Consider the following 13,381-nt stretch of genomic DNA (forward strand, 5'->3'; position numbering starts at 1 on the left):
AGTAATTTCTCATATCCCCTTTGACCTAGATCACTTCTGGTATTTGAGGGGTCTAGAGGAAATCTGTACTCCCATATCAGTTCTTTTTAGAAATAAAATTGCCACCCCCTGGGCTAGAACACTGACAAAGACCATCTGAGATACAGTGCAACAAAATGAGAACTCCTAAAGACCACGGGGGTGGGGTGGGGTGGGGGGAGGAGCAGCCCAATCAAAGATTTTTGAGGGTTTATCGTCTTTGGGTTCTAGATTTACTTGGCCAGTCTGCCAGGAAGTGACAGCTAGTATTTCCACCTTTCCCCACTCCCTGCCTCAACTTTATGACTGTACTATGACGGAGGAGGAAGGGAAAGTATGTACTTGGTAACTCTTCCAAGAGTACAGAAGTGGCAGTCCGGTGCTGAAAGTGAGGTTGCTAACAGAACCATGAAACAAAAGCTGAAAGTCCAAAGCGAAATCAAACAATGGGTAATTTTTAGGCTTTGGAGAACAATAGTAATGTTGATGCCTGCACACCCATGGAGAAAATATTTTCCTGAAACTAACTCCTCTTCCTTTAACAATTTCCCTTTCAAGCCTCAGGGACAATAAACAAAGGGAAATTTCTTAATTGGATTAAACAGAAGTCATTCCCCCCTCCCCACCACAATACATCTGAGACAAATGTCCTCTAATGAGGCAGAATTGTGATCACTCCCTGCGAGTGCTGATTAGATCTGTGATTCAGATATTCATAGCTGTGCTCTATATGGTGGAAGGAATTGGAAAAATGAGGGGAAGCCCTCCGATTGGGGAATGGCTGAAGAAATTGTGGTATCTGATGGTGATGGAATACTATTGTGCTCAAAGGAATAATGAACTGGAGGAATTCTATGTGAACTGGAACGACCTCCAGGAATTGATGCAGAGTGAAAGGAGAACATTATACACAGAGGATACACTGTGGCACAATCGAATGTAATTGACTTCTCTACTAGCAGCAATTCTGAGGGACTTATGAGAAAGAACACTGTCCACATCCAGAGAAAGAACTTTGGGAGAAGAAACCCAGAAGAAAAACAACTGATCACATAAGTCCATGGGGATATGATTGGGGATGTACACTCTAAACAATCACCCCAGTGCAAATATTAATAATATGGAAATAAGTCTTGACCAATGACACATGCAAAACTCAGTGGAATTGCTCGTTGGCTATGGGAGGGGGTTGGGAGGAGGGGAGGAAAAGAACATGATTTTTGTAATCCTGGGAAAATACTCTAAAATAATCAATTAAATAAAAACAAACAAACCAACAAAGATCTGTGATTCAGGTGAGACCGAAGACTTTAGAATAGGACATTGTTATAATTTTCATAAAAAAAAAAGAAAACAATTGTGCCTAAATGTTTTATTTATTTATTAATTCATTCATTCACTTATTTGTCTATCTGTCTATCTATTTACTTATTTATTTGTTTGTTTATTTATTTTCACTTCTGCCTTAAAAGGGACAGGTGGCTAGCTACTTGGGAGTTTTAGTATTATAGCTTTTTTGAGGAAGCCTTTACCTTCCATCTTGGAACCAATACTGTGTACTGTGTATTGGTTCCAAGGCAAAAAAGTGGTAAGGGCTAAGCAATGGGGATTAAGTGACTTGCCCAGGGTCACACAGCTTTTTTTTTTTTTTTAAACCTGATTTTATGCAGCAAATGTATTTCAAACTGAAATGTAAGTGTATTTTCCTTCTGGGTACCAAGAATTTGAGGACCAGAGCTGGGGACCAAAGACAAACTAATCTAGATAAATGTATAAAATATTGTATTTTAAGAGTTAATACCTTGAGACTGCATTAAGACTTTGGGGACAGCATGCAGAACAATTTTACCTTGTAAACCTTAGAGTGAGCCTAGATAAAGATGTGGGCCAGTGTAAGCTGGGGCTAATTTACTTGTCTTTTCTCTTCCAGAGGAGAGGTAGGAACAGGTGCATCAGCATGAGAGTGGAAAAATGCCACAATGGCAAGTCCTTTGGCATATGGGAGTGCCTCCCTGTCTGCATGTAAAATGTGGTTAGTGGGTCTAATGCCTCCCTCAAAGGAGTTATTGTTTTGGGGGGTTTTAGGTTAAAATGAGATAATGTAGGTATTCTGCCAACCACTAGATGACTATTGGTTATTGTTTATTGGAGCAGATTCTCCTATAGCAGATGCCCTTGCCTTTGTGGCTGCCTCTGGACCCAATCCTAATCTCCCACAGCTCTTCTCCCCTTCACATCACCTCCCCCCAAACAGAAGCAGTCTTGACTGGAAACCAACAGACTTGGGTCCTGCCGCTGCGAGCCCCTGCCCACAGTAACCAATCAACAAGGTTCATGGCAAGCCCAAGCTGGTTGGTTGCTTGGGTGATCTGCCCCACCCCACACTTCCAAGTGTGCTCAAAGTCAAGCAGGTTTCCTCACTCCTCCCATATCCGTGCCTACCTGGGCGGATGCTTGGCAGTCCCCTCTGAATTGTCCTGCTAACAGCACATCTCAGGCATCCCGCCAGAAAAGAGGGTGAGGACCCTTCAGGGCTGGAGGGGAGGGGAATTAAGGGAGGGGATATGGGAGAGGGAGCTTGGAGAACATCAGCCTAGACTCTGAGGTTTCAGGGCAAAACTCCAAAAATTTGCCTCCTCACCCCTATGAGAAACTGAGGCTCTGGGAAACTGGGGCTAGGGCAGACGGGGTTGGGGTTGAGGGTGGGAAAAGGCAAGGTCGGGGTGGGCTTTCTCAGGAAAGCCTTGGGTTTTTTTAGGGCTAGAATTCTAGGTCTAGTTCCCATCGTTCTATGATGAACTTGAGGTTCATGGGCTATGGCTGGTTCTATGTCTGGGAGGAAAGGAGGATTTTAGAGAGGATTAAGCAAATTCCAACGACTCCTGCTTTTTACACCATAGTTCTCTGAAGGGGACAACGGGGACATCCCCTGTTCCCTTTGGTCCAAAATCTTTTTGTGAGAGCAAGGGGTGGGCACAGAGACTAACTGCTCCTACACAGGCACCCTGGGGTCTCTCCAGTCCTCAGTACTTTAATCTTACAAAATCCTGCTCTCAGAGCTGGAGGGGACCTTAGAAATCATCCAGATCATTCCCCATCATTTCACAGATGGAGAAACCTAAAGTCCCAAAAGGAGGAATGGCTTGTCCAAATCAAGTCAGTGGCAGAGCTGAGCCTAAAACCCAGGGCTCCCAACTTCCAGCTCAGGGCTTTCTTCCCCCTTCCCCCCTACATTGCAGGCTCCCTAACCCTTCTGACTTGCCCCTCTCCCTCTGATCCTTCCGTGCCAAATTGGCAGCTGGCCCAGCACAAAGTGGGGGAGAACCATTTCCCCTACCCTTATCTTTCCCTCTGTTCCCGGATCTACAAATCCGGGCCCCCCACACCAGGAAACAATTGCCCCATGGAGGGAGGGGAAGGTCCTGGAGATCTGAGCAGAGACCGGGGCTGTGTGGAATTTTGCATCCAGCACTGACCAGTGCTCTCACTCCTCCCTACCCAGGACAACTTTGGCACCATGAAGCTGATCAGGGAGCGCCTGGGGCTGAGGGTTCTGCTGAGCACAGCCTTGGGGGGGCTGTTGATACTGCTGGTGGGTCAGCTTTTAGATTCCCGGACATCTTCCATGGATTTGGGGCCCTTGGTCCCCACAGAGCTGACTGGAGATACTTTGAGTACTCTAAGGAAGTTTGAGTGGCAGGCTCGGACACCACATCCCTTGGACCCAAGATACCCTTACCCCTACCCCTTCCTGCTCAACCATCCTAACAAGTGTGAGGGCCCCAAAGGTACCCCTTTCCTGCTCATGCTGGTCATGACCCAGCCCCAGGATGTAGGGGTGCGCCAAGCCATCCGGGAAACATGGGGCAATGAGACCTCAGTGCCTGGTGTGGTCATCCGCCGCCTTTTTGTTCTTGGCCTGCCCCCACCCCTCTTCACCAAGGAACTTCGTATCCTCCTGGAGGAGGAGGACATGGAACACGGGGATCTCCTCCAGGTGGGCTTCCTGGATACATACAACAACTTGACTCTCAAGGTCCTCATGGGACTGGAGTGGATGGCGCAGCACTGTTCCACTGCCCGCTATGTGCTCAAGGTGGATGGTGATGTCTTCCTAAACCCCAGCTTTCTGGTGCAGCAGTTGCTTCAGCCCAATGGACCCCCAAGGCCCGACTTTATCACAGGCTACATCTACAGAGACACGGGCCCTCTTCGGAGCCCAGATTACAAATGGTACATGCCCCCAGAGCTGTATTCCCAGGACAAGTATCCCCCTTACTGCGGGGGTCCCGGCTACGTCCTATCTGTCCCCTTAGCCCTCAGGGTCCTGGCTGTGGCTCAGACAATCAAGGTCATCTACTTGGAGGATGTGTTCATAGGCTTGTGCCTACATCAGCTTGGGGTGAAGCCCACTCCTCCTCCCCCCCAAACCTTTTTGATGTATCCAATAGAGTACGAACACTGTACTTTCCACCGACTTGCCCTGGTTCACCAATTCCAGTCCCAGGAACTGTTGCGAATTTGGCCAGACTTCCAGACAGGCAATATAACCTGTCCTGTGGCATGAGGGGCTGGAACATGGATCCACAGTCCTACCCCACTCCTCTGAGTTAAATAAAGACTGTGGTCACTGGCTGCCTCTCAGAAGGCTTTCCAGGTCGCCCCCTGCCCTTAGGACAGATGGGCAACTGATCCCAAGGATATGAATTCCAATTCTGGCTCCTCCTTCAGTCATGGCCAACTCTTCAGAGTTCCTTCCTACCCGGGTCTCTCTATGGGGAAACCCAGAATCCTCTGTGAATTTAACCCCACTCCTCAGGGTCCAGCTCTGGGTTTTAGGAGTAAGTGGAATACTTAAATAAATAATGGAGTTAGAGTCAGAGGTCCTGGACCAGAATCCTAGCTCTGTGAGTTGCTACCTGTATGACAACAGACAAATTGTATACCCAATTTGTGTTTTATTTTTCCATATTTAAAATAGAAAGGTTGCTGATGTCCAAAGTTCCAAGTCCTTTGGTCCTATTCCCTGATCCAATTCTCTGTAGATAGGATTTGCATGATAAAGGTTTGTCTAAATGAATGGAGGCTAAGAGGCATTGTGGAAAAACAGAAAGAACCTCTCTAAGGGGGAGTTTGGAGACCTGAGCTCTAAGGCTATCTGTCCTCTTTTCTTTCCCTTTTTTGGGGAAGGGCTTATCGTTTTTTTAATTTTAAGGGACACTTTCTAGCAATAAGAATTATCTGAAGAAGTAGGCCTACCAAATTCCTTTTATAACACAAATGTGGTGCTGATAGCTAAACCAGGAAAAGCAAAAACAGAGAAAGAAAACTCTGGATCAATTTGCCTAATGAATATTGATGAAAAAATTTTAAATAAAGTAATAGCAAGGAGACCTAGGTGTCTCAGTGGCTAGAGAGCCAGCTCTAGAGACAGGAGAATCCTGGGCTCAAATTTGACCTCCAACACTTTTTAGTTGTGGGACTGGTCAAGGTACTTAATTCCATTGTGGGTTAAGTGACTTGCCCAGAGTAATACAAAAGTGTCTGAGGACGATTTCATTTCCAGGTCTGAAGCTCTTCTCCCTCTATGTTATTTTACTTGGTGATCCCATCAGCATTCCTATATAGGCTCAGTTATAATATCTGTGAAGATTACTCTCACATCTACTTATCTAGCTGTCACCTCCTTTCTGACCTCTCATCTTATATCTCCAACTGCCTTCTAGACATCTTGACTTGGATGTTTTTGTAAACATCTGTAACCCAACAAAGAGACTTAGTGGATAAAGAACCAAGCTTGGAGATGGGAGGTCCTGGGTTCAAATTTGACCTCAGACACTTCATAGTTGTATGACTCTGGGCAATTGTCTAGTCCTTAGTGCTCTTCTGCCTTGGATACAATTCTAAGACAGAAGGTAAGGATTTAAGAAACAACCCAACATTTCCGAATCTGAACTCATTGTCTTTCCAAAACCTTCCTGATCTTCCTAATATCCATTAACTGTAGAGGGTATCACCATCTTAGTCATTCAGGCTTACAACCTACATGTCATTAAGGACATCCTCTTCCTGTATGGCTTCAGGTAAGGCACAGCACAACATTTGGAGCCCTGAAAATTTGGATTTAAATCCCTTCTCAGATACCCAGGAGATGGACAAATTATTTAACTTCTCTGGGTCTTGGGTACTTGTAAGTATTGGATGAAATAAGAAGTGCAAAGCACTTTGCAACCCTATAAATGTGAGCCAGTTATATTAGCCCTAGATTCTGTACCTCAGTTGTCTTATTTATAAAATGAGGAGTCTTGACTAAATAACCTCTGAAGTCACTTTTAGTTCCAGTTTGAGCTCAGTATCAGGGAGTGGGGTGGGATAATTAGGGGGTGGCTCCCGTCTCTCTTTGGACAAATTAACTTTGTGGGGGCATAGCTGCCAATCTCCAAAGGGCCCCTCTGAGACATAAATGCTTCTCTTGGCTCTGATAAAATTGTCAAAACTTAATGGTTGGAACACGAGATTATTTCCATTCCCCACTCCCTCCAGAAATGTAGCCCTTCAGGATCATAATAGGTACTCCATGGGCTAAGTTCACTTTGTATATTCCTAGGTGTGACAGGAGAAGAAGGCTCATTACCAGTCTCACCAAACAGCAATATCATTGCTCCTTCTCCCTGCCAATGTTCTCCAGTACCAGGTCAACCCAGTCAAACCCAACACCAGGCAGATAGAAAGTCTGACTACTCCATAGCCCTTAACATCAGCCCTAGAAGCATACAATAGAAATTTTCTGGTGGGAGGGGATGGAAATGGGATTGAACTAATCAGATCTTCCCTCATCATCCCTCTGGGAATTTTAGAGCTGAAGGGGGATTTCTGGACCTATAGTGCCACCTCCTGGAGTGTCTGCCATGGCTTGAACCCGGAGAACTTAAAAGATGGTGCCCAAGGTCTGTGGTTCAATCCTATTCATAACTGTTTTTTTCAGTATTACCAAATTTTCCCAGTCAGACACACTGACCATCCTAGTCCTTCCTTGCAGGCTGAGCAGGGAAGAAAGGGTTGAAAGCCATGGGAAAAGGTCAAGAATATCCACAAGGCTCTTGAGTCCCTTCAAAAGCTGAGTGGCAACTCCCTGCAAAGCATAAATTAAATAGCTGGATGCACAATTTCCCCAGTATCTTCAGATTTCCTTTTCCTTTGTTGAAGAAATTAAATTTTTAATGTTATTTTTTATTAAATGTTATTTTTTCGATTACATGTAGATACAATTTTTAACAATTGTTTTCTGACATTTAGCAATTCAGATTTTCTCTCTTCCCCCACCTCCCTGAGGCAGTCAATGGTCTGATATAAGTTATACTAGATCTTTCATGCAATACATATTTCCACATTCCCCATGTCAGGATTGAAGACTGTAAGAATTAAAATTAATGGTTGGACAATAATTATATGAAATTATGTGGTTGCCAATATTTATTATATCTCGAGTCAGAAATTTATTTACAAATATTTACAAAATAGAGAGGAAACAATAAAGCAGAGAAATGTGAAGAGATTAGAGAGGTTATCTATCCTATTAACCTAAATGTTTACTATGGATATACTTAATCCAGGCAGAGATTAATTAGCTATCAACCAGGAAGGCTGGTGGTGAGTAACCATGTGGCCTCCTCCAAGGTGGAAGCCAGTCTTTTCAGAAACTACGAAAAGAGTCATCCTTTCGCTCACCCAACAAAGTAATCCAAGAGTCAGAGTCCAAGGTGAAGCTCAGCTCCAAGCTCACGATCCAAGTCACAGTCTCCAGTGAATCTCCCTTGAAGACTCTCCCCAGTCAGAAGACGATCTCCAGAAGACAATCTCTTCAGACTATCTTCTCCAAGACAATCTCCTCTGAGGGAAGTTGGGGCTTGCTTTTATGGTGACTTCTTGTTCCTGTCCCTCTTCATAGGGGTCAATCACAGTTTCCAAATTGTCTAGCACTGCCCAGGGGGGCAGTGTCTGTGGGATTGACTTCTCACCTTCTGAAGGTTAAGTTCTCATCTAAGGATATGAATTTTCTAAATCTTACCTTCTGGAGAGGTGAATACTTATCAAAAGAGTTCACAGATTCCAGGATGACTGAGATGTGAATTCTCATTTCCTGGCTGATTGAGTTGAAAGGGTAGAGAGCTCCTCCACCTAATGCTAAGTAGGGTATTTAAGTTTTTGTTGATTCAATTCAAAAGTAGACAAAGGAGAGTTAATCCTGTTTTCAGTTTAGTGAAGTATTAGGTAGGGATACTTAAGTTAGTGTTAACTTAAGATAGATAATTTTTCCACATCCCTTCCAACATTCATCATTTTACTTTTTGATCATATTTATCACTATGATAGATATGAGGTAGTACAGTTGTCCCTCACTATATTACAGTTCACTTATCACAGTTTCACTCTATTGCAGGTTTTAAAAAAAATCTAATTCTGTATCGTGGAGTTTTCACCATATATCTTTAACCTATATGTAGATTTAAGAATGTAGAAAAGGTTTACGAGCATATAAAGTGTTAATAAGAATGTGGGAAAGGCTAATAAGAGTGTAGAAAAGGTTTATAGGAGAGTGGGGAGGGTTTATAAAATATATAAATAACAAAATAAATATAACACCACTACTTTGTGGATTTTCATCTATCATGGGAGTTGCTGGAACGTAACTCCTGCAATAGGTGAGGGATCACTATATTTCAGAGTTGTTTTCATCTGCATTTCTCCGATCTATCTGAGGAGCATTTCCTCATATGACTATAGATAGTTTTAATTTCTTCATCTCTCATCATACTGTAACAATTAAAAGAGTGGTTGGTATAAACTGTGACCTCAGAAATATGGTTTCAAGATATTGTCTTGAGTTAAATCAAATATAAAGTGGTTGCTAGGGAAAAATTCCCAAATATGAAATATACCCAATTCAACTGGGTTTTTATGGAGATTTTAATTAATACAAATTAAGGAATTAATGAAAGGGAGAGAGAGAGTAAGAGGAAATAATGAGAAAAGGGGTAGGCCAGCCCAGGCCAGCCTCAGCCCAATCCCTAAGAGAGATCAGTCAGTCTTTAATCCACTCCACAAGATTTTTCCCAAGCAAGATTCTAGTGTTCAGAGAGACCCAGCTACTCCAACTAGTCTGAGCTCCAATTCAGCTTTCGCAAACTGAAATTTCAGCCAGCCACCCAGTTCTCTCAGAGAGAGTTCCTTTTAAAGAGAATTTTCTCCTATGTCACCTCCCCTAAGTTCTCACATCTACCAATCACAGTAGACGTTTTCCAAAGGACAGACCATTCTTAATTCACACCTGAGTAGACTAAACTTTTGAGTAATTCACATCTCTTTGCCCCTTGCAAGTTTGCAAGTTGCTTGACCTTTTAGTGATTAATTTGACCTTCATAGGTACTTAGTACCTTTTTGTATTAGATCTAAAAATAGACTTAGCTTAAGGCTTTTGCCTCGCTATAAGTATGAGTTAAGTACTTTTCATTGTTCAGTAAAGAATTTACAACTTTATCTTCCTCTAAAGTATGCTTAAGTATGGGTGGAGTAGAGTTCTCACATTCCTGACTAAGTCCCTTCATTGTTTAAAATGGGGAATGGTCTTAACCAAGTGTTCTGAATTAGGGTCTGAGAATTTTTAAGATTCACAATACTCATATCCTTTGGCCCTTTGTCAATTAGGGAATGTCCTATAGTCTCATAAATTTGGCCCAGTTCTCTATATATTTGAGAAATGAGAGCTTTGTCAGAGATACTTGCTATAAATCCCCACACCTTCCCAGTTTCTTAGTCAGTTCTTCCCCCAATAACTCGGATCTTTGGTTTATTGAACACTAGATTACTATGGTGATTAATTGTTGTGTATTTATTCCACCTTTTTCATTTTTGATACTGGTAAGTTGGTTTCCTTCTTTCCTTTTTTAATCAAATTAACCAATGGTTCATCTGTTTTATATATTTTTACATAAAACCAGTTCCTTGTCTTACTTATTAGTTCAGTGACCTTCTTACTTTTAACTTTATTTGTATCTCCTTTGATTTTCAGGATTTCCATTTTAGTACTTAATTTGGGGTTTTTAATTATAATTATTTTTAGTTCCATGCCCAATTAATGAATCTGTTTTTTCTCTATTTTATTGATGTAAGCATTTAGAAATATACATTTTCCCCTAAGTACAGCTTTGGCTTCATCTCATAAATTTTATTATGTTGTTTCCTCTTCATCATTCTTCATAATGAATTTATTGGTTGTTTCTATGATTTATTCTTTGATCCATTCATTCTTTTGGATAAGATTATTTAGTTTTTAAGTAATTAAAAAAATAACCTTACCTTCCATCTTAGAATGAGTATTGTATATTGGCTTCAAGGCAGAAGAGCATTAAACACTAGGCAAAGAGAGTTAAGTGACTTGCCCAGGGTCGCACAACTAGGAAGTGTCTGAGAACAGATTTGAACTCAGGACCTCCTGTCGATAGACATAAATCTCAGTCTATTGAGCCACTTACCTGCCTCCTTTCAATTAATTTTTACTCTTTCTGCTGCCCTTTATTGAGTATAATTTTTATTGCATTATAGTCTGGAAAAATTGCATTTAACATTTCTTCTTTTTTACTTTTGATTGTGAGGTTTTTTTGTCCTATTATATGGTCAGTTTTTGTGAAGGAGCCATGTACTGCTGCAAAAAAGGTATAGTCCTTTCTATTCCCATTCAATTTTCCCCAGAGGACTATCATATCTAACTTTTCTAAAGTTTTATTTGTCTCCTTAACTTTTCTTATTTGTTTTTTTTTTTTGGTTGTATTTATCTTCTTCTGAGAGGGGGCATTTGAGGCCCCCAATTAGTAAAGTTTTACTGTCTATTTCCTCCTATAACTCATGTAACCTTTCCTTTAGGAATCTGATGCTATGCCATTTGGTGCATATATGTTTAGTGCTGATATAGTTTCACTGTCTTTTGTGCCTTTTATCAAGATGTCATTTTCTTCCTTATCTCTTTTTATTAGATCAGTTTTTACTTTTTCTTTGTCTGAGATCATGATTACTATCCCTGCTTTTTTTTTACTTTGTCTAAAGCATAATTGACTCTTCTCTGTCCCCTTACTTTTACTCTCTGTGTATCTCCCTGCTTTACATGTGTTTCTTGTAGACTGCATATTGTGGGATTTGGGTTTTTAATCTACTCTGCTATACTTTTCCATTTTATGGGTTAGTTCATCCCATTCACGCTCACAATTATGATTAGCAATTGTGTGTTTCCCTATATATTATTTCCTCTTTGTTTACCTTTCTCTCTCTCCTTTCATTTCTTCCCTGTTCAAAATGTTTTGCTTCTGACCACTACCTCCCCCAGTTTGCTTTCCTTTTGAGAAATCCCCCTTTTCTTCTTCTCATTTTCCTCCTCCTTCTGTAGAGTGTAAGGTAGGTTCCTATAGCTGGCCAAACGTGGATGTTATTTGCACCTTGAACTAATTGAATTGAATGAATTCTTTCTTTTTTAAACCTTATCTTCCACCTTAGAATCAATATTGTGTATTGGTTTCGAGGCAGAAGAGAGGTAAGGGCTAGGTGGGGCTCAAGTGACTTGTCAAGGGTCACACAGCTAGGAAGTATCTGAAACCAGATTTGAACCTAGCACCTCCCATCTCTAGACCTGACTCTCAAGCTATCCAGCTTCCCCCTTGAATTGAACTAATTCTGATGAGAGTGAAGTTCAAACATTGCCTGCCACCTTCCCCCAGCCCCTCCAATCTTCTCTATTCTATCGACTTTTAGGTGCCTCTTCATGTGAGATAATTTACCCCCTTCTATTTCTCCTGTTCTCTTCTTCTAGTATGTTCCTCTTTCCTATCTCTTGATTCTATTTTATTTTATTGGATATCAACTCATCCTATTCTGCTCACTTCCTTCCTTCTTTCTTTTTATACTCCTTCTTACTATACAAATAGTGATAAAGTTCTCAAGTATCTTAAGTACTTTAAGTATCTTGAATAATTTAAGTACTTAAATGACGCATATTTTATTTATCATTTTCCTAGGTATGTATATTCTCAATTCAAACTTATTGAAACCCTTAAGTTTTCACTTTTTTGTTTATCTTTTTATGTTTCTCTTGAGAATGAAATTTGCTCATCAAATTTTCTTTTTATCTCTGTGGGTTTTTTGGTCAGGAATACCTAGAAGTCTCCTATTCCATTAAATGCTATTTTTTCCCCTTGAAAGTTATATTCAGTTTTGAGGGCAGCTGGGTAGCTCAGTGGATTGAGAGCCAGACCCAGAGATGGGAGGTCCTGGGTTCAAATCTGGTCTCAGACACTTCCTAGCTGGGTGACCCTGGGCAAGTCACTTAACCCCCATTGCCTAGCCCTTACCACTCTTCTGCCTTAGAACCAATACACAGTATTGATTCTAAGATGGAAGGTAAAGGCTTAAAATAACCAACTAACAAACAAAAGAAAGGAAGGAAGGAAGGAAGGAAGGAAGGAAGGAAGGAAGGAAGGAAGGAAGGAAGGAGGAAGGAAGGAAGGAAGGAAGGAGGAAGGAAGGAAGGAAGGAAGGAAGGAAGGAAGGAAGGAAGGAAGGAAGGAAGGAAGGAAGGAAGGAAGGAAGGAAGGAAGGAAGGAAGGAAGGAAGGAAGGAAGAAGGAAGGAAGGAAGGAAGGAAGGAAGGAAGGAAGGAAGGAAGGAAGGAAGGAAGAAAATTAAAATAAAGAAAAGAAAGTCATGTTCAGTTTAACTGGGTATGTGATTCTTGGTTGCAGGCCTAGATTCCTTGCCTTTTGGAATATTATATTCTATGCCTGTAGGTCCTTTAATGTAGAAACTGCCAGGTCTTGTGCAATCCTGACTGTGGCTCCTTGATATTTGAATTGTTTCTCTCTGGCTGTTTGCAATACTTTTTCCCGATCTAGGTTTTTTAAAAAATTCTTTTAAAAAAATTTTGCTAGAATAGTCCTGGGATTTTTAAATTAGGGTCTCTTTTAGGAGGTGATCAGTGTGGATTCTTTCCATTTCTATTTTCCCCTATTGCTTGAGGATATCAGGGCAGTTTTTCCTGATGACTTCTTCTAATACAGTGTCCAGGAACTTTTTTTGATCTTAGATTTCAGGTACTCTGATAATTCTTAGATTGTCTGGATTCAAATCTGATCTCAGGCACTTCCTAGCTATATGACCCTGAGCAAGCCACTTAAACCCAATTGCCTAGCCTTTACTCTTCTGCCTTGGACCTGATACTAGTGATTCAAAAATGGAAGGTAAGAGTTGCCTTCCCCCTTCTTCTGGATACACTCAAGTATCAACAGGAATGCTGACAAATGTTAAAAAAACAGGCTCTCAAA

At 41.4% G+C, this 13,381-nt stretch overlaps 1 protein-coding gene across 1 annotated transcript; it reads left to right on the forward strand.

The window, feature by feature from the left end:
- Window positions 1-2,105: 2,105 nt before the first annotated feature.
- On the forward strand, window positions 2,106-7,453 carry LOC100011820 (beta-1,3-galactosyltransferase 2-like). The gene is made up of 2 exons (XM_001365898.4): window positions 2,106-2,535; window positions 3,521-7,453. Exon 2 carries the CDS (start codon window positions 3,536-3,538, stop codon window positions 4,583-4,585), a length of 1,050 nt encoding a protein of 349 aa, XP_001365935.1. The 5' UTR covers window positions 2,106-2,535; window positions 3,521-3,535; the 3' UTR covers window positions 4,586-7,453.
- Window positions 7,454-13,381: the final 5,928 nt, after the last annotated feature.

This window comes from Monodelphis domestica, chromosome 3 (genome assembly GCF_027887165.1).
Source record: "Monodelphis domestica isolate mMonDom1 chromosome 3, mMonDom1.pri, whole genome shotgun sequence".
Taxonomy (NCBI): Eukaryota; Metazoa; Chordata; class Mammalia; order Didelphimorphia; family Didelphidae; genus Monodelphis; species Monodelphis domestica.

Coding starts and splice junctions, on each gene's coding strand:
- LOC100011820 (XM_001365898.4), top strand. CDS start 3,536: ATGAAGCTGATCAGGGAGCGCCTGGGGCTGAGGGTTCTGCTGAGCACA.